The sequence below is a fragment of the Schistocerca cancellata genome, chromosome 1 (assembly GCF_023864275.1).
Source record: "Schistocerca cancellata isolate TAMUIC-IGC-003103 chromosome 1, iqSchCanc2.1, whole genome shotgun sequence".
NCBI classification, from domain to species: Eukaryota; Metazoa; Arthropoda; class Insecta; order Orthoptera; family Acrididae; genus Schistocerca; species Schistocerca cancellata.
In genome coordinates, this window is record NC_064626.1 from 722,519,244 (window position 1) to 722,546,055 (window position 26,812).

General features: G+C 43.9%; 1 protein-coding gene and 1 non-coding gene across 2 annotated transcripts in view; both read right to left on the minus strand.

Moving 5' to 3' along the window:
- LOC126097489 (lachesin-like) overlaps positions 1 to 26,812 on the minus strand; it is a 411,009-nt gene that overhangs the window by 90,328 nt on the left and 293,869 nt on the right. The window contains exon 6 of the mRNA XM_049910594.1: positions 24,936 to 24,998. Within this exon, the coding sequence (XP_049766551.1) occupies positions 24,936 to 24,998 (63 nt within the window). The remainder of the gene's footprint in view (positions 1 to 24,935; positions 24,999 to 26,812) is intronic.
- Positions 19,271 to 19,345, minus strand: Trnas-cga (transfer RNA serine (anticodon CGA)). The gene has a single exon. It is a non-coding gene; the product is annotated as a tRNA-Ser (tRNA).

Sequence of the window (26,812 nt, forward strand, 5' to 3'; positions counted from 1 at the left end):
ATTTGGTATAGTTGATATATCCTTACAGACAGCGTCTTTCAGCTTCCTCGCAGAAAGAAGTCTACAGGCGTCAAATCCGGGGAACGGGCCGGCCATGGCACAGATCCTCTGCGTCCAATCCAACGATTTGGAAACAATTCGTGAAGAGACGCTGTAGTACTTCATGCGCTATGGGCTGGACAGTGCGAGGGTTCATTTATATTTTAAGTTACCTTGTTGTGATCTTCAGTCCGGAGTAGTCTACGAAACCACCGCTTGTTAAATAGTCTTCGTGTAAATATAATACATATTGGATGTAAGTATCTTGTTACATGCACACGTATATACATTATTGATATAAACTTCCGATCGTTGGTATTCCTTGACAGCGTGGGTGGCGCAGAAGACTCTTTCCCCTCTTTGACTAGTTTGCCCGTCAAGATTCCAACTGCGTCTTCAATTCTCTTGGAACGACACGGAGACCAGGCGCAATACCTCACACAAATAATAAAATACACAGAACAGGACTAGTACCCTAATAAATCTTCTTACATACTAACTAAAACTTTACATTCTGAACGATTATTCTAGATAACAAAAAGTGCATATAATTCTACTAATAAAGCTTGTTCATTTATACTCAAAATTAGTACGAGATTTCACTTCCATTCAACTAAATTATTTATTTCCCAACGTTGGCTATAAAATACCTGGAAAATCTCGTACCCTCGCAACAGCCATCATACTGGCACCACAGGTTTCTCCTCGTGCGCAGAAGAAAGTCTTCTAGCATCCGTGTAAGATTGTGTGTTAGGAGGCTGCGATACTAGTGTGCGTTCAGTGTTCCGTTTATGAAAAACGGGTTTATGAGCTGAAGGTTCACTATCTCACATCACACGTTTACACTCCATAGACGCTGACGTTCCACCTGACGAAGCCAAAGGGGATTGCCATCAGACCAGTAGTGCATGTTTCGGCAGTTTACCTAACCATCATTGGTAAATGTATCTTCACGGCTAAACAAAACACATGATGCATCTGTAGTATCCTGTCTAAAAGTCCATGTACAGAAGTTAACAAGACTCTCATAATCATCTCGATGCAGCTCTTGATGGAGAGAGATGAGATAGAGATAGATCTTATGTCGGTGGAGTTTGCATAGGACACTTGCCGGACTCACGCCACTTCCTCGTCCGATTGCGCGGGAGCTAACGTGCGGATCAACTGCAGCAGCAGCAAGAGCATTAATTTTCCTCACTTCTGTCTTTACTATTTTCCTTCTGCTACGTTTTGTGAGTGTTACACGACCACTTTCACGTAACTGGTCGAAGTGGATGAAACATAATTGCCGAGATGGTTGATGTATAATGGGATATCTTGCCGCAAGAATACAATGTACAAGAACGAACTGCATTCTTGCTACACTCTCCATAAGCCATGAGCATGTCGGCTTTTTCTGCATTAGTAAATTCCATCGTCCATTCACGACATGTTGCTTGGTCTGTGACGCACTAACTGTCTAGAAAGTCACAGTGCACTCAGGGAACACATAGACAGCTGTAAGCAAACATAAAAACATCGTAAGTAGCAACTACGCAATTTGAAAGGCACAAATAAGTGTCATTCTTGAAATTTTTCAAAATACGATATCTCATAAACGACTTTGACTCGAATCCTTTAAAAACGCTACTGTCATTCTAATTTACCCCACTTTTAGTTTGTTAATGTCAATACACATTGATCCATTTAAAAAAGTGTATATCTACACAAAAATACACGTCTTAAGTATTATTACAATCTGTTTATTGGATAACAATACGAGCCTGTGACTACCAAGTCATTCTGTGAAAACCGCTCATCAATACCACTTGTCATTTCCGCAATATTTGCAGTGCAAGTTTTAGGTGATTTACCCTCTGTGTTACATATGTCAAACGTCTATTGGTGGGTGACAGATCCTGTCATAAGGAACAACTTTTGTTAGAGATTAAATTTGCACTGAGACTTCCCAGCGACACTGGGCGTCATTTCATTGAATTTGCCGACCCCGGGACGACGCGATTTCTTCGAACCAGACGGGTGTATTAGCCAGCCGTGCTGCACTTCCGCACTACCTTTCCCTGTAAACCGATAGAGTGGTTTTCAACAAGAAAACTTTGAGAAAGATATTAATTTTTACAAGCGAATCACAAACTTCAATTTGCTTGTCCTACCCCATTTCACGCGGAGAAGATGACTGAATTACAAGCACTACACTTCGTATGTGTACGCTGCTAAGTGCCCACGTCCTGCAGCCTCTCAGGGCCATAAACAATAATAAAAGACGCCTAGCATTGTATATTGCATGGAAGCGTTAGCGAACGTCGTTCTCCATGACGTGTACCGATGCTATACGTCTACATTGGACTTTGCCTGAGAAATTTAATGAACAGTAATCGTTTCGGCTTACTCCGACCGTCGCACACAGCCGCACCTACAATACAGATCTATAATCCTGCATACAGACGGTCATGGATGTGACGGATGAATTCGGGAATGGAGGATGTTACATTACAGTAGACCGGATTGTGGTCTCAACGAGACAAGATAAACAAGTAATTTAGAGACAATAATGGTCGCAGGGTAACATATAAAGTGTTTGCAGACTCAGTCTTTCACTTTTCAGCGGAGTGCAAGCTGTTTTGATACATCCTGATGGATTAAGTGTGCGTGGGCAGATCAATCGGTAAGAGTATTGCTCACGGGCAGTAAGGTTCTGGGTTCGAGTCCCGGCCTGGCAAATTTTTAAAGCTGCGTATGAATCTATCTTCTCCAGTCTAGGTAGTACATTTTTGACCAGTGTTTCCTCAGAAACAGGGCATCTAATGTTCAGGAGGTATCCCCAAAATGTAAATGATAAATTTAGGAACCGTTATTGTTTGTAGGTAATGTTACACAAAGAATAATAAATTTCATTACCTTTTTATAACGTGCGAATGAGAATCCACACATGTCTGAATAGCGTGTCTACTACTATATTCTCCGTAATTGCCACTGAAGTTGAGGAAAATACTAATCTGCACCATCTTACCCATACCCACTGCCAGAAACTGTTAGTTCAGGCGTTTGAAGGTACGGCCTTGATGGCTGGAAGGTAGGTAACCATACGGGATAAACTGCGCAACTGACTGCCATCCTCATAACGAAGAAGCATTAGACGTGCAGTGCTGTTTTTCACTACGAATGTTGTAAATAAATGTCGTGTGACTAGGGCCGCCCGTCAGGTAGACCGTTCGCCGGGTGCAAGTCTTTCGATTTGACGCCACTTCGGCGACTTGCGCGTCGATGGTGATGGAATGATGATTAGGACAACACAACACCCTGTCCCTGAGCGGAGAAAATCTCGGACCCAACCGGGAATCGAACCCGGGCCCTTAGGGTTAATATTCTGTCGCGCTGACCACTCAGCTACCGGGGGCGGACAAGAATGTAGTGAAGGAATGCAAACTCAAAAATCATATTGACAACGCTTATGAATTGCAACCATGGACAAAAGTTGATGTGCAGGCTGTTACTGACTACAAAAAAACTGTGTGCAGTGCTTCATCCTGAGGTCCATCTGCTAAAGGTCTATGAAGCTGATTTCATGCGACGCAGTTGGTGAATTGATAGTAACAGCGGTTCCAAGAAGCAAGTGTATGTGTGTGTGTGTGTGTGTGTGTGTGTGAAATCTTATGGGACTTAACTGCTAAGGTCATCAGTCCCTAAGCTTACACACTACTTAACCTAAATTATCCTAACGACAAACACACACACCCATGCCCGAGGGAGGACTCGAACCTCCGCCGGGACCAGCCACACAGTCCACGACTGCAGCGACTTAGACCGCTCGGCTAATCCCGCACGGCGGGAGTGCATGCTTTTAACGTAACGCAAGACGCGGACAACCAGCAAAAACTAAGAGCTCATTACTGACCAACGGATGAGGTGAGTCGGTGTGACGGCGAGCCACGTAGAAACGCAGTCAGCTCGAATCATCTCTCAGTGCATAAAATTATCAACGACATCCTTAATATTGCAACATGGTGGCCCAACTGGCTCGCACCTGACTAAAAGGCTCACAAAAGAGGAAGCTGGCTGCAGCGTATGACGTTGCAAGTCTGGAGTAAGTCGACTGTTTGATAAAATTTTGTAACATGTATTCCTTATTAAGCACGAACTTTTTTTAATATTTGAAAAGACACAGTAAGACGTAAGGGCGCAACGGTGCAATGAACGGAATGCGTCCGGTTATCTGGTCAGTAGTTTTGAATGAGTATACTCGAATGCAGTTACTGTTGAAGGATTCTACAAGACACATCTGAAAAGTCCGGTGAATAGCTCAGGAAATAAAGAAAACAAGAGTTACAAACAAAACACCTTTACTGGCCTTCAAAGTAATGACTACTAGCTACAATACACTTCTAACATCGGTTGTAAAGCTATTGCAAACTGTTAGCAAACTCTTCTTGTAGAATTGCTCGAAGCACCGTGGTCACGCGTTGCTGGATATCCGCAACGTCTACTAATGTTTGTGAGGAACAGTGCTTAACTGTCTTCGCTTATCTTCAACTCTTTCGCTCTTATTCTGAAAGACAGCTACTGATCATCCGCAAGTATCCGTTGCCATAGTGTCATTGCAAAATGACGCGCGTTAACGTGTAGTTTTGCTTCAAATTAGGGAAAAGGCGACGGAGACTCACGGAATGTTAGGACAAGTGCACGGTGTTGAAGTGGTGAGTAAAAAGTGTGTATTGAGTGGTCTGAACGCTTTAGGGACGGAAAGGACGGTGTCAAGGATGAGGTGCGTTCGGGTCAACTCGCACAATCCCAGACAACATTGAACGAGTATGACGGATGCTCGCGGATAATCCGCAGCTGTCTTTGTGAATGAGAGCAGAAGAGTTGAAGTTAAGCAAAGACAGTGAAAGCACTATTCTTCACGAACATTCGCAGACGTTGCGGATATCCAAACACGTTGCTTCGAGCGATTCCACAAGAAGTATTTGCTGCCAGTTTCCAGCGGCATCACAACCAGTGTCAGGAGGGTGTTGAAGCTAAAGGTGATTGCTTTGAAGGTCAGTAAAGGTATTTTATTTATAATACTTGTTTCCTTTATTTTATGAGACCGTTTATCGAACTTTTCAGACGCACCTTGTATTAATGCGTCTTGAATACAGGTACCGTTGTTTAGTCCAGACCTTTCTTGCATTAACAAATATTCTTTAAAAAAACTGTTCAGATTTTGAGTGCCATTAAAATACCATCAAATTTGGTATCAGTTATACACACCCATGCGTTCGGAACGATGAACCAAACTAACATCCTTATGGTTCAAGCCATGCCAGTCGCATAGTCATAAATTGCGATGCTGGAACGAAATGGAAGAAACTGTAAAACGTTGAACCATGGGAAGTTATCTTCTGCCAAGCACCTTACAGCGGTTTGTGTAGTGTGTGTACATGTAGACGTAGATGAAACAGTGCAAAATGAACTTGCAAAACTGAACTTTTTAAATTTGTAAATACTCGCCTTTCAAGTGGTGAAGGTGAAGGATTGTTTTTCGAACATCCTTCACCCTGTTAGGCGAACAATGAGCGTTTCTGATCCTAAATGTAATTGGAAAGTAACATTCACTAAATCCTACGATAGTCTGTGATACGGAAGCGTCTGATTGGTACCCGTAAAATGTTTTTTCCTTGTTTCTGTTGGAGAGAGAGGACTTAGACCAGGCTGAAGGACATGCTTCAATGCCAGTCGGAAATCAAAGATACCGGCACAACTAAAAAAATACCATTGGTCCTGTTGGTAACCGGAGAGTCAGCAAGGCATCAGCTACAGTTGGCACTAATTACTTTTTCGACAGCGAACGCGTGGGATAACACCCTTGCAATTCTGACAAACAGTCAGCTACTTGTAATTACTTCCTGCGTCGAAATGGACACGTAGAAGTCGCATTTTCATTTCCACGAAAGACGCAGTCTGTCGTCTGTACACAGGTTGCGCAGTTTTACGAATATTGATTTAAAATCTCATGGCGCCTAACATAATAGGTTTGCATCCTCGAATAGTGGTGTTCAAACTGCTGTCCAGCCAACTTGATTTAGAGTTTATGTAGTTTTCATAATTAGACTTCTTCGAAGTATTTTCCGTTCTGTTTCTCAATGGAAACCAGAGTTCAGAATTTTCAGTTAAGTAACATAGGCTCAAGTCATAGGAGAATGCTAAAAATTTTCATTCTATTCTGTTACCTCGTAAAATTAACCGAATGGTATTGATACATGATGCCAAAAATAGCTGAAGCTTGGAACAGTGGACGTTGGCTCCAAGGTCATAATCCAGACTTAATCTGTGCTAGCGAAGGAATAAAATTGCTCAACAGTGTAAGGAGAGCGCAGCGCCCCTGTGCCTTTAACACAGAACAGGCCCATTGTAAATTAACCCCACGAGAAACGGTATTCAAGGAGATGGCAAAAGCGATGATTCAAAGCAAAATACATATCTTAAGAGCTATTGCGACTTCTTCATTTTCGATAGTGTGAAACAAATGTCTCTTTTCTCTCCATATTTTACGAGGAGATGGTGCGGACCAAAATAAAGAAAAACTGTCAAGCACACAAGAGTTATAAAATGCACATCGTAAGAGCTATGACTACTTGTTCTGTAGAAGAAATGTGTTTCTCAGTAGCGAAGGTGAACAACTGTTCACAGTTCTTAAGTTTTGCACTTTAGAGCCTACATTTACTGAAACTTTTTTTCTTGTTTCGCCCCCTACTATCATCTCTCGAACTATGGGAAGAGAAGATGAAGAAGTGCTCGTAGCTCTGAAGACACGCATTTCAGAGCCTATGTTCGCTATTTTTTTTTTTTTTTTTACTTCGAATGATCTTTCCTGTCATATCCCTGAATATTGGCCATTCACCCTGTGACGCTCAGTAAGCCAGGTGTTTTTTATCTTTACTCTCCATGGCTACATATTTCCATATATGAATTAATTTGAAGGTAGGTGGTTTTGTCTAATTCGCTATGTACTTCGAACATACTCTAGCACAAATTTTACCATGAAACGGCGCGGAAGTGCGTGGCACTGACAGGAGCTTTAGCAGACAGCGAACCAAAAACGTTGGGGCTCTGTCCTTAAATATCTAGGCGTATGTGGAATGACCATATAAAACATAGGAAAAGAAGATGAGAGACTAATATTCATAGGAAATGTAATTTATCTCACAAATAAGTGGCTTACAAGGCACTTATTCGTCCGATTCTTGAGTACTGTTCATTAGACTGGGGCAGTTGGCGAGTAGGTCTGATAGAAGAGTTAGAGAAGATCCAACATAGAACAGCGCGTCCGTCACTGGATCGCTTAGTCCGTGGGAGAGCGTTACAGAGATTCCCAACAAACACCAGCGGCAGACGTTTCAAGAGAGGCGTTGTGCATCACGGACAGGTTTACTATTGAAAGAGTCAGGAAGAGTCGGACAACATATTAGTTCCTCCAACATACGTCTCGGAAAACGACCACAATAATAAAATTCGAAAAAATAGAGCTACTACAGAGGGTTACCGACAGTAATTCTTCCCACTTGCCATTCGCAAATGCCACATGGGAGGGGGAATCATTTAGTGGAACCTGAAATATCCTTCGCAACACACCGCCAGGTGGCTGCGGAATATTGACGCAGATGTAGATGTAGGTGAAGAGCTCGAAGTGTCCAAAATAAGGCTTACTAACTGACCCCATATGTTACCGTTAATCAAGTATTGCTAAACGGATAAACCTGTGGTCGCGTGAGCGAAAATAGAGCACAAATGTACAAGAGACTAGTAATCTCATAGCTGCCATCACATTTTAAAAAACCAAAAAAAGCTAGGGCTGAAGAAAGTACAAATCGACAGTTTTAGACTATATGAAAGCAGATCAGGTTCACTGCTTCAAAAGCAAGACAGTGTGTCTTTGAATTTCTAAGTAAATTATTACAGGCTAAGCAAACGGCAAATGTGTCGAGAATGTTTCGAATAATTGTCCTTCTAAAGTCAAGCACAGATACATCAGATTTTAAAAGCTACAACCGGAATCAGTAGTTTGTGACATGAGTAAGATATACGAGAGGATTGTTCTTGAGCGCATGACACAGAATGTAGATCATCTTACGCCGAAATAACCACGTCTCAAATGTGGAAGATACTGCTAATTCTCAGCCCGTACGTGGAAGACGACTTCAAGAGACAACATTAGCACAGAATGGTACTTAACAATCTCTGCAGTTCTTCATGAGAAAATATATGAGATAAAGAAGAGAAACAGCAGATGGAAATATCAAGGGAAAGAACTTCCTAAATGTATCACCCTTTTGACTACCCTGTGTAGCATATCTCACGAAGCCCCACGTCCTCTTACACAGACGGCTTCAGCTAGTTGCAAACCTTACCTTACAAATTCAGTGCAATAATTTTCAGACCACTTAAAGATACAGATAACTACATTTCTTGATATTCAGATACTCTGATGAGTCAAAACATTATGACCACCGTCCACCGCAAGATTGAATGCCGCCTGTTGGCGTTGCGTGCGGGTGATGTGGTAAAGGAAAATAGAGGGACTTTCAGTATATAATGCAACACTTTTTTTTCTCGACTAATTTCGGCTGGAAAATACAGAATTTATTGTGAGATATCGTGGAATATTCTCGCCTCATTCCCTGTAGTTTCATGAAATTCCGATAGGTAGTGGCTTTATACGTGACCTTCAAAATGAGATCTATAACGGAAGTGCGTTCCAGTCAAAGAGATGTCATTGTTTTGGTGGAGAACCAGAGCGTCTCAGGTATTCGAAGGTGGTTGCAGAATGTCTACGGAGATCTGACAGTGAGCTGTTGGGCGAGGCATCTCTCATCATCAGAAAAAAGGCCCGCAAACCTGTCGGATCTCCCGCGTGCCGGCCGACCGCACGAAGCTATGGGTTCCGCAGTTTATAACGTGCGGACAGTCTCATTCGAGGTGATCGACGGATCACAATCAATCTCCTCACCATACAACTGGACGTCTCTGTTCGTAATGCTGACACACTCGTCCACCAGTTGGAGTACTCAAAGGTGTCTGTGCGCTGGGTTCCTTGCCGCCTAACATAAGACCATAAAGAGTTTCCATCTGTTCAGCTCAAAGAAAGATGCACTCCACGGGAAGCAGTACGTGGATGATGGCGTGCTATCCATGCAGCAAGTCGTTTGCTCCGACGTAGACTAGTAGAGTACCATATGGGCACACAGTCCTCCCAGTAAGGTTTGGTTACGCCGTTGCACTGAACGGAGATTATGTTGAAAAATAGGATTCCGTAGCCAAAAAATCAGGGAATAACTTGGTGTACTGGAATCATGAATAAAATCAGCCTGCTTTCAGAAAAGAAATGTGCTGCGTTACTTATTGAACGCCCCTCGTACATAAGCGAAGCAGAAATGAATGGGGAATCATTCTAACAAAGATACAGAATGCACATGGGGAAATCCGCTGATATAAGTGACGTTGGTTCAAATGGCTCTAAGCACTATGGGACTTAACATCTGCGGTCATCAGTACCCTAGACTTAGAAACTACTTAAACCTAACCAACCTAAGGACATCACACACATCCATACCCGAGGCAGGATTTGAACCTGCCACCTCAGCAGCAGCACGATTCGGGACTGAAGCACCTAGAACCGCTCGGTCACAGCGGCCGGCTAATCGACGTTGACAAAGAACTGATTGTTATGTCCTGGCACCGGGAAACGAGCATCTCAGCTGTTCGTGTGCTACTGTAGTGAGCGTCTATGGAAAGTGGTTGAAGAATGGCGAAAAGGCGTGGAGACAACAAGGTGTTGGACGGCTACGCTTTATGCCGGAACGTGGAGGTAGGAGGCTTGCCCGCTGTGTAAAGCAGGATAGGCGGCGATCCGTTGCAGATCTGGCGACAGAGTACAGCGCTGGTGTAGGTGCAACTGTTTCGAAACACATCGTTCACCGCACACCGTCGAACACGGGCGTCGCAGCAGATTACCCCTTCGTGTCCCTACGTTGACCGATCGACATCGTTAGTTACGATTGCAGTGGACACGTCATCATCTAGAGTGCACCGTGCATCAAGCCACACGTGTCGCCCACTCGGATGAATCATGTTTCTTGTCACACCAGGTCGATGGCCGTGTCCGGATACGCCGATATCCCGCGAACAGCTGCTCGAAGCATGCAACGCGCCACGGACGCAGCCTTTGTGTGCCAGTTATTACACTATTGGGGACATTCACCTGGCCTTCATCGGATCTGTAGTCGTATGACTCCCCACATCATGATGCCAGAAGTAACCACGCTGTGCCTCTCTAAAACACGGGAAGAATGAGACCTTTCCTCAGGTTGCTGCTATACTCGCCGACGATCGTCATCTGAGGTAATGCAGAACCGCGATTCATCACTGAGCACAATACGACGCCATTAGTCAGGAGTCGGCGCTTCCTGGACGCGGTACCACTCTAAACGTAGTCGTTTGTGTTGTGATGTCAACGTCAGCCTATGCACTGGATATTAATTCCTTAGTGGGGCTATTGCTAGTCTCCGAGACAGAATGTTGTAGGGAGTCATTGCTTGTCCTCAGATGGCAGGCGCTTATGTGGATGGATTACGATGTGTCTGGTGCGCAGTGTGGTGCTCCTCAGTTCCGTTGTTCAGACGTGGTCGATGGGAACATTGATATCAAATATGCCTGCCCTCACTTACCCACGCAATCAGTCCACCTTTGGGTAACTGTCGTATCCGCGGCAAAAATCCGGATATTGCACGATTCGATCAGCTGGCCAAAATCTAGAATCAATATGAGACTTCTTTGAAACTCGGTTAGGTACCGATAAAATGAGTACGGGGCAGCTCCTTCAGACTCATCACTCATCATCTGTTGCTGTTAACGTCCCTTATATACACCACCAGGCCTGGTCGACACCACAAAACACGGACAGTAATGTACTCTGGTTGTCGTTCTATCTCTCACAGAGAATTGAAAATTTAATCACTTACATACCCACCGATGGTGTATACACGTACGAAGCTACTTTGACATCCAACTATCTCACCTGCGTGCTCAAATTTTTTCAGGACCTTCTGAATATGGCCAGTGGCCGAAACATCAGGAAATTAATTAAATGTTTATTATCAAGACAAACACACAACGAAATTACACTGAAGCGCCAGAGAAACGGGGATAGACATGCGTACACAAACACAGAGATATGTAAACAGGCAGAATATGGCGCTGCGGTTGGCAACGCCTATATAAGACATCAAGTGTCTGGCGCAGTTACTGCTGCTACAATGGTAGGTTATCATGATTTAAAGGAGTTTATGTCCCATCGCACGATCGATGGGACATAATATCTCCGAGGTAGCGATGACGTGGGGACTTTCCAGTACGACCATTTCACGAGTGTACCGTGAATATCAGGAATCTGGTAAAACATTAAATCTCCGACATCTCTGAGGCCGGAAAGAGATCCTGCAAGAACGGGACCAACGACGACTGAAGAGAATCGTTCAGCGTGACAGAAGAGCAAACCGTCCGCAAATTGCTGCAGATTTCAATGCTGGGCCATCGAAAAGTGTCTGCGTGCGAACCGTTCAACGAAACATCATCGATATGGGCTTTCGGAGCCGAAGGCCCCCTCGTGTACCCTTGATGACTACACGACACAAAGCTTTACGCCTCGCCTGGGTCCGTCAGTACCGACATTGGACTTCTGATGTCTGGAAACATGGTGCCTGGTCGGACGAGTCTCGTTCCAAATTGTATCGAGCGGATGGACGTGTACGGGCATGGATACAATCGCATGAATCCATGGACCCTGCATGTCAGCAGGGGACTGTTCAAGCTGGTGGAGGTTCCATAATGGTGTGGGGCGTGTGCAGTTGGAGGGATATGGGACTGCTGATACATCTAGATACAACTGTTACAAGTGACAAGTACGTAAACATTCTTTCTGATTACCTGCATCCATTCATGTCCAGTGTGCATTCGGAAGGACTTGGGCAATTCCAGCAGGACAATACGACATCCCACAAGTCCATTGTTGCTACAGAGCGGCTCCAGGGACACACTTTTGAGCTTAAACACGTCATGTCCACCGAACTCCCCATACATGAATATTATCTAGCAAATTTGGGATGCCTTACAACGTGCTGTTCAGAAGAGATCTCCACTCCCTCATAGTCTTACGGGTTTATGGACGGTCCTGCAAGATTCGTGGTGCACTTCACACAGTAGTCGAGTCCATGCCACGTCGTGCTCGGCAGGTGTACCAGTTTCTTTGGCTGTTCAGTGTATATACTGCTAGAAAAAATTAGTACGCTCTTTTAGAGATTTCCAATTCACTCAAGATTTATTGTAGCAACAGTGCACATGGACTACATGAAACGATTACATTAAAAGATCAACACAGCAGAAGCGGTTCTGAGGTACCAGGTATCGGCCCATGCTAAAGCATCCATATTAGTACAGGATGTAGCCTCCATGAGCGGTAATCCAGGCGCTGACTCTGGCATTCAGTCAATCGTACAAATGGCGAATACTGCCCTGGCATACGTTATGCCACGTCTACTCGACTTGTTCACGTAATTCTATAAGAGTTGTGGATTGACTAATCGCACGAGTCTCTTCTCTTCCAGTCATATCCCACATGTGCTCAACTGGAGACAAGTCTGGAGTTCGTGTCGGACAGGGAAGTTGCTGAACGTCTTGCAGAGCACGTTAAATTTTACGAGCAGTGTGTGGGCGAGCTTTATCTTGTTCGAACAACACATCACCTTCCTGTTGCAAGAATAGGTAAAGAACGGCTCTATTAACATTCTCCATGTGCCAAGCTCTAGTTAGCTTTCCCTCCAGAAACAGGAAAGGTGAACGGAAGTTTTAGCTGATCTCACCATAGACCATAAGGCCAAGGTTTGAGCTTATGTGTCTTGGACGAATGCTCTCCACGAGACGGCGCTCAACAAGTCTGCGTCGTAAGCGTAAACAGTGGTCACTTGCGTGCAGGTAGAATCTGCTTACCTCGCTGAAGACCACGACGGGCCATTCTATCTTCCAAGTGATACTATGACGGCACCAGTCGACCAGAGCAAGTCGATGCTCCGGTGTGAGTTTAAGACGGGCTAGAAGTGTGCGTGTCCATAGTCCCGCTGCTAATGCCGGTTCGCAATACTTGGTGTTGACACATCTGGGCTCACGAGCCCTCTTATCTGTGTTGTGATTGCTGTACGAACTGCCACTGCTTCCCTTACAATACGACGATTCTGGTGGGCGTCTGTGCCGTGTGGACGTCCAGAGCCTCGCCTGCTGGTGTGCGAATGTTGACATGACCAGCATCGTTGCACAACTGACACAACTCGTCCAACTTGTGTGGCAATTCTCCGAAAGGACCATCCCACCTCTCGGAAGGCCACTGTTGGATCACTTTCAAACTAGAATGAGATTTTCACTCTGCAGTGGAGTGTGGGCTGATATGAAACTTCCTGACAGAATAAAACTGTGTGCCGGACCGAACTCGAACTCGGGACCTTTTCATTTCTCGGGCAAGTGCTCTACCAAATGAGCTACCCAAGCACGAATCACGACCCGTCGCCACAGCTTCAATTCTGCCAGTACCTCGTCTCCTACCTTCCAAAATTCACTGAAGCTCTTCTGCGAACCTTGCAGAACTTGCACTCCTTGAAGGAAGGATATTGAGGAGACATAGGTTAGCCATAGCCTAGGGGATGTTTCCAGAATGAGATTTTCACTCGGCAGTGGAGTGTGCGCTGATATCAAACTTCCTGACAGATTAATACCGTGTGCCGGACCGAGACTCGAACTCGGGACCTTTGCCTTTCGCGGGCAAGTGCTCTACCAACTGAGCTACCCAAGCACGACTCACGACCCGTCCTCACAGCTTCAGTTCTTCCAGGAGTGCTAGTTCTGCAAGGTTCGCAGAAGAGCTTCTGTGAAGTTTGGAGGGTAGGAGACGAGATACTGGCAGAATTGAAGCTGTGAGGACGGGTCGTGAGTCGTGCTTGTGTAGTCTCGAGTTCGACTCTCGGTCCGGCACACAGTTTTAATCTGTCAGGAAGTTTCACTTTCAAACTACCTCGCTGGCCTGTAGGAAGCACGAATGCGTTTCCGTGGCATGGCTGCCTGCTTGCTTCACACGTTTCCACTACATTGATCATTCTGGCTTTGAGCATTTCCGTATTAAGGGGTTGGCTCAAATGACGCTTTGGTAGCTATGCCGATACGCTATGTGTTGGCGGAAGACGTTGAAACCTTTATCAGTACGTTCACTATCCCCCATGTGGCATATGTCGTCATCAGATCAAAATCGACCTCGTCGTTCCCCGTTGTATTAACTTTATTTACCGCGGCTGTGTTTATCTAGGACTGTGAGCAGAGCATCCAATATTGCGTTATGCGGTTTATTTTCAGGATTTAATATTTCTTCACTGTCGACATCATTACTGACGAATGGATAAATGCTGGATAGCGCTATGGTCGCAGGTTCGAATCCTGCCTCGGGCATGGATGTGTGTGATGTCCTTAGGTTGATTAGGTTTAAGTAGTTCTAAGTTCTAGGGGACTGATGACCTCCGATGTTAAGTCCCATAGTGGTCGGAGCCTTTTGAACCATTTGAAATGCTGGATAGAAAATCTTACCTAACCTTTTCAGACAAATAATTCCCAGCGTTCTTTACAGTGGCTTACTCCTGTACTTTTTTATTTTTTATTTTTTCTACTTTTGTACGAATTTAACTTAAAGAGTAATAAATCTCGTTGACCATCATTCAGGATTTATACTCGTCGATTCAAAGAAAAATCGACATCGTTCTGGATGGTAAACGCGGGTTTGTGGCATATAAGGCGTATATCTTCTTCATTTTGTGCATCCCCTGAACGCCACGACATGAGAGATAGCACGACTTCGTGGGTGGATATTTTTGCGGGGCGCTCTTACAGACCCAGGCGATGAGGTCTATGTTAAGGCCTTGTGCTCTCAGGACAAGTTAGCGGAGACACAGCAGCATGTGCTAAGTAGCTGGGAGCAGCGACGCAACTTCCGCAACTGGCGGAAGACAATGTTTTCCGGCGAGCAGCGGGGGAGCGCGCGTGTAGCACAACAGAGGGGCGGCGCTGCGAAACACGGCGGGCGGCGACAGATATACGGCGGCACTTAGCCCTGGAATTGGTCTCCCCCTGCGCACGCGACGCCCGTAATTACCTTAATGAAACGGCTGATTTATAAAGCCGCGCGAATTAATTCCGCGCAGCGCCGCGCCGCGCCGCTCGACCGGGGCACGCCCGCTCTCCTAATCGCCGGCCAGCGGGAGCTTCTTCCTTCCGGACTTTCTCCTTCATCCCGTGTCGCTTTTACTTTTCCTTTCCTAGCAAACCCAGCACCAGGCAAAGGGAAGCCATCTGCATCCCACAGAACGTGGACACCGCGTGCCTTACGTGGCTGTGGTTGTGCCCCATCTGCATCGAAGTCATTAGTGACCGAACATATATTGTCTGCGCTGTTGAGGTCTGCTTAGGAATTTTCCCTGTGGTATGAAATAACTCCAGAGAGTCTGTTAAATCTACAATGCTGGTCATAAAACTTCCCACATTACGAAGAATAGAAGATAAGAATACATGATTAAATTTGTAGATAATTTGGGGGTTCACAAGCCGCGAAATTTAATACGCATAGCTGCCGCTTCTGGGAGCAACAACAGCTGGAAATCGAGTCGAACTGAGATTGGATGAGAGATATGAATATGTTATTCCATGTTGTTCCATCTGTATGCCTGAGTTCATCAGCCGTAGAAGGACGGGCGTTCAATAAGTAACACATTTTTATCCAAAAGCAGGTTGGTTTTATTCAAGATTCTAATACACCATATTATTGCCCACTCTTTTGGCTACAAAATCCTATTTTCAACATAATCTACCCTCAATTTGTTGGCGAAAATGTATGTTCAAGTCTGGTGGTGGACAGACAACATCTTCCGAAATTATACTAAATGCTTTCTCTGAGAATTACTTCGAACAATTAGTTCATGAGCCCACACGAATTGTAAATGGTTGCGAAAACGCACTTGACCTCTTAGCCACAAATAATCCCGATCTAATAGAGAGCGTCATGACGGATACAGGGATTAGTGAACACAAGGTCATTGTAGCGAGGCTCAAAACCATATCAATCAAAACCACTAAAAATAAACGCAAAATACATCTCTGTAAAACAGTAGATAAAAATTCGCTTGATGCCTTCCTAACAGAGAGTCTCCATTCCTTCCAAGCTAATTATGTAAGTGTAGCTCAGATATGGCTCAAATTCAGAGATACAGTATCGACAGCAATGGATAGATTCATACCGCATAAGTTAATAAGAGACAGGACTGATCCACCATGGTACACAAAACATGTCAGAACACTGTTTCAGAAGCAACGAAAAAAGCATGACAAAGTCAGAAGAACGCAAAATCCCCAAGACTGGCTAAGTTTCACGGAAGCTCGAAATTTAGTGCGGACGGCAATGAGAGTTGCTTTTAATAGTTTCCACAATGAAATATTGTCTCAAAATATGGTAGAAAGCCCAAAGAGATTCTGGTCGTATGTAAAGTACACCAGTGGCAAAAAATAGTGGCGGTTCTAGGCGCTACAGTCCGGAACCGCGCGACCGCTACGGTCGCAGGATCGAATCCTGCCTCGGGCATGGATGTGTGTGATGTCCTTAGGTTAGTTAGGTTTAAGTAGTTCTAAGTTCTAGAGGACTGATGATCTCAGAAGTTAAGTCCCATAGTGCTCAGAGCAATTTGAACAATTTTTGAAGAACAGTGTAATGAAGTTTTGTGAGCTCCTCTCAGTGCAAATACTTGTTCAAATGGTTCAAATGGCTCTGAGCACTATGCTACTTAACTTCTGAGGTCATCAGTTGCGTAGAACTTAGAACTAATTAAACCTAACTAACCTAAGGACATCACACATATCCATGCCCGAGGCAGGATTCGAACCTGTGACCGTAGCGGTCACGCGGTTCCAGACTGAAACGCCTAGAACCGCATGGTCACACCGGCCGGCTGCAAATACTTGTGTGAGGCCTCAAGTTGTCATGGAGAAGAAGAAGTACATTTGCATTTTTGTGGTGACAAAGACATTGAACTTTTTCTTCAGTTTCCTGAGGGCAACATTAAACCTTCAGAGCTGATCGTTGCACCATGAGGGAGGACACAAAATAGAATAATCCCTTCAGACTCCCAGAAGGCCTTCGCCATGACTTCACCGGCTGAGGGTGTCGCTTTGAACATTTTCTTTGGAGGAGAGGTCGTTCCACGCCACTCCATTTATTGCCGTTTTGTTTCCGGTTAGAAGTGATGAACCCATGTCTCATCGACTGTGAAGATGTTCCACAAAAAAAAAAAAAAAAAAATTGTTACGATCAGCCTTGTAACGCCCAAGAAATTCCGCACAGAGGGACCTCCGCTGCTCCTTATGGTCTTCCATTAGGCGTCAGGGAACCCAGTGGGTACACACTTTTGCGTGCTCAACACTACCAACAGAGACATCCAGTTGAGCCGAGAGGTTTTTGATTGTGATTCGTCGGTCACCTCCAAAGAGAGAGTCCACATGTCCCAACATTGCAGGAGTGACGGCTGTGTGCAGCTGGACGGCACAAAGTAGGTCGGACAGGTTTGCGCGACCAACTTTAGCCCATATAAACAGGTACTCATCAGCATTCAATTTCTTCTTTCTTCTGGTATTCAAAACAAATGGCATACTTGGAACAAGCGTACCATAAGGAACCTTAGCCAAGAGTCCTGTAGTCTCTGCTATACTCCATGTTTTCCAGACCAAAATATTTGTATCTGGGAAGGCTTCAAGGCCACCGTAGTAGCGAGCAAAAATCCGCGAAATATTGAGGAATATATACTCTTAGGAAAAGCTATATTCTGTGTGACTTACGATTTTTACCGTACATGTGAAAATGCATTTATTGTTTCATTCGTCAGGTATAATACGATGTTTGCGCTGTTTCTTCATTCAGACTTTACTAACGGCATGTAATATCAAATAGATCAGAACGTTTTCGTCAATCACATTTCACTAACGATTAACAGAGACACAAGGAAAAAGATCCCGGTAGATTCAACGACAAAAATACTCGTAACTAACAAATGAATAATCGAACGCTGAACTACAGTGATTTCGGATAAACATTTGGCTTATTCTTAGTGAATATAATTCTTTTCATAATTTGACGCCTTTTCGTCAATCATTTCGCTAAAACCTAATGAAATAAAGTAACTTTCATTCCTTTCCTGTTTCATTTTGAATACCATTATGTTCAACCAATATTACTAAACTAGCATTGGCTCCATGTGTCAGCCGCGGTTAAATACTTCTGCTTAACGTAATGTTAATACCAGTAGGGATAGAAAGGGTGAGAATTGTACAAGCGAGTATGCAGGGTGTTTCTGTAAGTGCGTGCAAAAATGTAACAGGACATAGAGTCTGCCCCACTGAACAATTTGAGGTAGGGAAGGTGGGGTCGAAGAAGAAAGCTTAAGGAGATATGGAAGTAAACTTGTCTACCGCTTTGCCTAGCATTACTGTTTTCGAGCATTGTGCTCTTTATTGACATGTACATTCTGAATTTCCTACAAGTAAACGATGAGGACGAGTCTGATTACTAGGAAGTATTTCCTGGTCGCTGGATAGGTAGGGAAGTTCCTATTTCATGCCCAGCGAGGTCAGCTGCCGTGAATCCCCGAGAGTATTTCCTATCGAGATGACTAAAGTTACTTGTGTATGAAACCCAAGGGGATGCGGAGATGGAATTAGTTGCCAGAATTGTAGTTGCATGTGATGTGATCCGAAACACACCAGGGATACTTCCAGAATGAGATTTTCACTCTGCAGCGGAGTGTGCGCTGATATGAGACTTCCTGGCAGATTAAAACGGTGTGCCGGACCGAGACTCGAACTCGGGACCTTTGCCTTTCGTGGGCAAGTGCTCTACCAGCTGATCTACCCAAGCACGACTGACGCCCCGTCCTTACAGCTTTACTTCTGGCAGTACCTCGTCTCCTACCTTCCAAACTTTACAGAAGCTCTCCTGCGAACTTTGCAGAAAGAAAGGATATTGCGGAGACATGGCTTAGCGACGGCCTGGGCGATGTTTCCAGAATGAGATGTTCACTCTGCAGCGGAGTGTGCGCTGATATGAAACTTCCTGTCAGATTAAAACTATGTGCCGGACCGAGACTCGAACTCGGGACCTTTGCCTTTCGCGGGCAAGTGCTCTACCAACTGAGCTATCCAAGCACGACTCACGCCCCGTCCTCACAGCTTTACTTCTGCCAGCTGTAAGGACGGGGCGTGAGTCGTGCTTGGGTATCTCAGTTGGTAGAGCACTTGTCCGCGAAAGGCGAAGGTCCCGAGTTCGAGTCTCGGTCCGGCACACGGTTTTAATCTGTCAGGAAGTTTCATATCAGCGCACACTCCGCTGAAGAGTGAAAATCTCATTCTGAACAGGATAGCTGTCTGCGTCACAAGGCAACGACTGTGCTATGGCGGTTTGAGGAGCATCATAATGAATTCTCGTTGATGTCTTGGTCGAAGAACTAGCCTTATCCTAACCCGATGAAACACATCTGGGAGGCTATAGGGCATCACCTCTGCACCAGCTGCTGGAAATGCACAGATATCTGGTGCTATATACATCCGGAACCTTACAAAACGCAAGTCGAATGCATATTACGCAAAATCGCTGTTATGCTGCGTTTAAAAGGTGAAACAAGACGCTATTATTCAGATGAACAAAATGTCCTGGCTCGTCAGTGTAACTTAGGAAAAGAGGCATAGCTATCATCAACCCGAAGGATGGTTTGAATATCACAGAGCTTCACTTGTTGTGGGCCTATAGGTGTGGGTTGCCATTCCCTTCCTCCCTGACTTACACAGCCAGTTATTGAGGAACTTGCAATTTAGCGTGGACTCCGAACCAAGCGACTCGTTTACATTATCAATACTGTCATAGGTGACAGCAGTGATAAGTAACGAATAAAAATCCTAGACTAACCAGAGATCGATATCGTGACCTCCACTCTATCACTAAGCCACTTGTTGTTGTTGTGGTCTTCAGTCCTGAGACTGGTTTGATGCAGCTCTCCATGCTACTCTATCCTGTGCAAGCTTCTTCATCTCCCAGTACCTACTGCAACCTACATCCTTCTGAATCTGCTTAGTGTATTCATCTCTTGGTCTCCCCCTACGATTTTTACCCTCCACGCTGCCCTCCAATACTAAATTGGTGATCCCTTGATGCCTCAGAACATGTCCTACCAACCGATCCCTTCTTCTGGTCAAGTTGTGCCACAAACTTCTCTTCTCCCCAATCCTATTCAATACTTCCTCATTAGTTATGTGATCTACCCATCTAATCTTCAGCATTCTTCTGTAGCACCACATTTCGAAAGCTTCTATTCTCTTCTTGTCCAAACTATTTACCGTCCATGTTTCACTTCCATACATGGCTACACTCCATACAAATACTTTCAGAAATAACTTCCTGACACTTAAATCTATACTCGATGTTAACAAATTTCTCTTCTTCAGAAACGCTTTCCTTGCCATTGCCAGTCTACATTTTATATCCTCTCTACTTCGACCATCATCAGTTATTTTGCTCCCCAAATAGCAAAACTCCTTTACTACTTTAAGTGTCTCATTTCCTAATCTAATACCCTCAACATCACCCGACTTAATTCGACTACATTCCATTATCCTCGTTTTGCTTTTGTTGATGTTCATCTTATATCCTCCCTTCAAGACACCATCCATTCCGTTCAACTGCTCTTCCAAGTCCTTTGCTGTCTCTGACAGAATTACAATGTCATCGGCGAACCTCAAAGTTTTTATTTCTTCTCCATGCATTTTAATACCTACTCCAAATTTTTCTTTTGTTTCCTTTACTGCTTGCTCAATATAGAGATTGAATAACATCGGGGAGAGGCTACAACCCTGTCTTACTCCCTTCCCAACCACTGCTTCCCTTTCATGTCCCTCAACTCTTATAACTGCCATCTGGTTTCTGTACAAGTTGTAAATAGCCTTTCGCTCCCTGTATTTTACCCCTGCCACCTTTAGAATTTGAAAGAGAGTATTCCAGTCAGCATTATCAAAAGCTTTCTCTAAGTCTACAAATGCTAGAAACGTAGGTTTGCCTTTCCTTAATCTTACTTCTAAGATAAGTCGTAAGGTCAGTATTGCCTCACGTGTTCCAGTATTTCTACGGAATCCAAACTGATCTTCCCCAAGGTCAGCTTCTACTAGTTTTTCCATTCGTCTGTAAAGAATTCGTGTTAGTACTTTGCAGCTGTGGCTTATTAAACTGATTGTTCGGTAATTTTCACATCTGTCAACACCTGCTTTCTTTGGGATTGGAATTATTACATTCTTCTTGAAATCTGAGGGTATTTCGCATGTTTCATACATCTTGCTCACCAGGTGGTAGAGTTTTGTCAGGACTGGCTCTCCCAAGGCCGTCAGTAGTTCCAATGGAATGTTGTCTACTCCGGGGGCCTTGTTTCGACTCAGGTCTTTCAGTGCTCTGTCAAACTCTTCACGCAGTATCGTATCTCCCATTTCATCTTCATCTACACCCTCTTCCATTTCCATAATATTGTCCTCAAGTGCATCGCTCTTGTATAGACCCTCTATATACTCCTTCCACCTTTCTGCTTTCCCTTCTTTGCTTAGAACTGGGTTTCCATCTGAGCTCTTGATGTTCATACAAGTGGTTCTCTTATCTCCAAAGGTCTCTTTAATTTTCCTGTAGGCAGTATCTATCTTACCCCTAGTGAGATAAGCCTCTACATCCTTACATTTGTCCTCTAGCCATGTCTGCTTAGCCATTTTGCACTTCCTGTCGATCTCATTTTTGAGACGTTTGTATTCCTTTCTGCCTGCTTCATTTACTGCATTTTTATATTTTCTCCTTTCATCAATTAAATTCAATATTTCTTCTGTTACCCAAGGATTTCTACTAACCCTCTTCTTTTTACCTACTTGATCCTCTGCTGCCTTTACTACTTCATCCCTCAGAGCTACCCATTCTTCTTCTACTGTATTTCTTTCACCCATTCCTTTCAATTGTTCCCTTATGCTCTCCCTGAAACTCTGTACAACCTCTTGTTCTTTCAGTTTATCCAGGTCCCATCTCCTTAAATTCCCATCTTTTTGCAGTTTCTTCAGTTTTAATCTACAGGTCATAACCAATAGATTGTGGTCAGAGTCCACATCTGCCCCTGGAAATGTCTTACAATTTAAAACCTGGTTCCTAAATCTCTGTCTTACCATTATATAATCTATCTGATACCTTTTAGTATCTCCAGGGTTCTTCCATGTATACAACCTTCTATCATGATTCTTAAACCAAGTGTTAGCTATGATTAAGTTGTGGTCTGTGCAAAATTCTATCAGGCGGCTTCCTCTTTCATTTCTTAGCCCCAATCCATATTCACCTACTACGTTTCCTTCTCTCCCTTTTCCTACACTCGAATTCCAGTCACCCATGACTATTAAATTTTCGTCTCCCTTCACTATCTGAATAATTTCTTTTATTTCATCATACATTTCTTCAATCTCGTCGTCATCTACAGAGCTAGTTGGCATATAAACTTGTACTACTGTAGTAGGTGTGGGCTTCGTATCTATCTTGGCCACAACAATGCGTTTGCTGTGTTGTTTGTAGTAGCTTACCCGCATTCCTATTTTCCTATTCATTATTAAACCTACTCCTGCATTACCCCTATTTGATATTGTGTTTATAACCCTGTAGGCACCTGACCAGAAGTCTTGTTCCTCCTGCGACCGAACTTCACTAATTCCCACTATATCTAACTTTAACCTATCCATTTCCCTTTTTAAATTTTCTAACCTACCTGCCCGATTAAGGGATCTGACATTCCACGCTCCGATCCGTAGAACGCCAGTTTTCTTTCTCCTGATAACGACATCCTCTTGAGTAGTCCCCGCCCGGAGATCCGAATGGGGGACTATTTTACCTCCGGAATATTTTACCCAAGAGGACGCCATCATCATTTAATCATACAGTAAAGCTGCATGCCTCGGGAAAAATTACGGCCGTAGTTTCCCCTTGCTTTCAGCCGTTCGCAGTACCAGCACAGCAAGGCCGTTTTGGTTATTGTTACAAGGCCAGATCAGTCAATCATCCAGACTGTTGCCCTTGCAACTACTGAAAAGGCTGCTGCCCCTCTTCAGGAACCACACGTTTGTCTGGCCTCTCAACAGATACCCCTCCGTTGTGGTTGTACCTACGGTACTGCTATCTGTATCGCTGAGGCACGCAATCCTCCTCACCAACGGCAAGGTCCATGGTTCATGGGGGGGGGGACTACTAAGCCACTTACTTATTCTATTAACCAACCATTTCAAATTCGTGCAAAAATAAATCGAAAGAAAAATGACCTATCGTTCGCGAAGCCGGTTATGTGCGTGTCCTGGAAAGACATTAGTTATGCTCACATGCTCCTTGATATTTATCTATTGAGTTAATAGCTGTTCTAATCTAGTACTGGTAAATTAACAGTTACTAACACCAGCATATTACACCAAACTCTGTGAACTTCTACGTGGTATCTAACACTACATATTGTTCTCAAGTCAGATGTTATTAAAACTAGACACTGCTTGTGCACTGCTGAAATAAATTTTAAGTGTAATTAGTTTCTTGTGACTGTTCGCCAGGGTAAAAATTAATGTAAAATGAAACTGTTAAAAGGGACTTAATACATGGATTGTCTCAATTCTTTAGGACTACAGTTATACATACGGTAGATGATTGTAAACCAGGTATTTGGCGATAAGGAATCAATCGTCGTAGCTGAATGTGTCGGGCGATACGAGGACTGTACTGACGTTTGTGTCGCTACCTTAAAAAAATAATACACAATCATCCGTGATGGGTCATCGTGGATAACTGCCCATGGGTTTGCCTGATTTCGTCGGTGTATGGCAGCAAAATAGAAACAGAAGAGGAACAGGTACCAGAATCCTGGTAGTCTCTCTCACTTTGCAACAAGCAACGGGGGCACTTGAGACAGTGTGGCAGAACTTAATGCGGCGTTGTAACGCAGTCTCGAGACTGCGGCGCTCACTTTGGACAACCGCTATGAGCTTCAGTTTTCGTTACAAGATACAAGTTGTTCACGTCGATAAAAAAGTATATGATCCATCTCTGGCTATTACTTCCTGACATCAGAATACTCAGCTCAGGATCCTCTTAAAACTGTACAATGCTGAGACTACAGGTTTGAGCCACCCTATTTATAAGTCAAAGCTTTTATTTGCGTCGTTGGAGTTTCAATGCTTCCTTTGATATATCACTCGTAGAGTCCTCGCAGAAAGTTTAGAAAACAAATATAATTGTACATCAATGGTGTGCTTTCGGATGTTCAGTCGAGTTGTTGATTCCATTTTCATACACCACTGTCTGCTACAACGTTTATGTACCAAGCAGTCTGCCTGGACTCCAGGCGGCGAGTGGACATAACAGTACAGCTCGCATCACTTTAAGTGAGTTATCAAATGATTGTGTATAAAAGTGGAATCAACAACTCGACAGAACGCCATTAATCAGACACGCCTAGAAATGATGTAAATGTGCGTTCTGGAGAGAACACTCAGTAATATTTTAATATATTTACAATGGTTACTCTTTCTTCGGTACAGGCTGTAATATTTGAGAAATCACGAAACGGGAGCGAATATTTCTGGTGAATGTAAAGTCTGAACTTGAAGATGGAATACTGCTAAAGTCACATATTCTGAGGGCACCGAATAAAATTTGCAATACTTTTAGGTCATAATATCGTACAACTTTCAGTGCTTACCCTCTTTGGCTGACCCGCTACGGACTTCGGTAGCTTTCGGCGAGGACGATGCTCGAGGAATTTCTGCAAGATGAGAAAAGTTAGAATAGTTAAAAATTACTTCCACCTACTACACATCTACTGTAAGTACACAGTGAAAGGCAATTACTTTCTCGAAAAGATCTCTAGACAACATAATTATTGAAGCTTCATACAGTCTCCGTATTTGTATATAGCTTTTTGCTGGAAGCAGCAAAATAGAGAAGGTGTCATCAGCATCAAAGTGAGACAGTAAAACACTTCATTTTCCATGGTATCTATCTGACAAATTATTTGCTATGTGCATGATAAATCCTAAAAGTCATACTTTTTGCTTTCTCAAAGGGAAAGGACACTTACCATTTGTTCCATTGAATGAAACGCACCAGAATTCATAGAGATTGGTACCGAATACAGGAGTGCAGCTATAGTTGAGGTTTACTAACTGGCTTTTGAGAATGAAATCGATAAACAGAAGAATAGACTACAGTTCCAAACAGACAGAAACTGAGAACTAGATGACAACCGAAAATTGCTATCATAATGTTGCCGGAAGGAAGATGTGATGCGTTTTTCCTTAAATTCGAAAGATTTGTTTAAGAAAATAAATATTTGTTCTCATATACTGCTGTCGAACTCAGTAACTTGAATTCTTTTTGGGATAACAATGAAAATAAACGCAGCCGCAAATGAAGAGAAAGGAAGTACGGCATGTTATATATATATATATATATATATATATATATAATGATGCAGAAGGAACTTAAAAGTAGGCAAACGAATTCAAGGATGGTAACTACGTAAACAGTTATGTAAGTGATATAACTTTGATGAATGAACGGGACTTTTTTACGCCTGCCAGTTTTACTAAACACGTTCCTTGTAACCATTTTAAGCGGTTCAAACAAATGTGAAATCCATTTATGTTGGAAGGCATCAGAAATGATGTGACGTAAAGCGAAGAAAACAGATCAGCTGATATCCTGTTATTAATAATTAGTTTGAAGTGCAAGGTGTAACAATCGATCATCTCTGAACGTAAAAGAGAATTTATTTCAGTATTATTGCAGTTGAACGTGTTCGCTGAAATAAAAGATTCTTATGTGTCAGTTAGTGCCACCACACAGAAACATTTGAATTGGTCGAGGGAAATTATGGAATATAAAAGGCTGTTGTGTGCTGTGTGCCAATTGATGACTTATGGCCGAATATGGAACAAGATTTCAGCACAGAATTTGGCCGACTTGCGGTCGCTGAACATTGTTTGTCGGAAAATCACGCTATGGAGTATGAACGCACGAGGATTCTGGTACAGACGTCGAGATACTGGGACAGCGTTGTTAGAGAGGCTATCGAAATTCGCACCAATGACGACCTCATAAACCGTGACTGTGGCTATAATCTTAGCAAGGCTTGGGAACCAGCGATTCGGTTCATATATATGGTTCATATGGCTCTGAGCACTATGGGACTTAACATCTATGGTCATCAGTCCCCTAGAACTTAGAACTACTTAAACCTAACTAACCTAAGGACAGCACACAACACCCAGTCATCACGAGGCAGAGAAAATCCCTGACCCCGCCGGGAATCGAACCCGGGAACCCGGGCGTGGGAAGCGAGAACGCTACCGCACGACCACGAGCTGCGGACTGGCGATTCGGTTAATCAAGAGTAAATCGAGCAAACGTATAGTTGTGACGACCACGGCGGACAGATCCATCACACCGACGTCATCTCAGACGCCGCCGCAATCTGTTCCACGGCGCGACCGTGGCGCGGGGCGCGGACAACGGAGGGAGCGCGCCGCGAGCGGAGGGTATTTAAATCGGCCGCCGCCGCGACCGAACCCAGTTCCC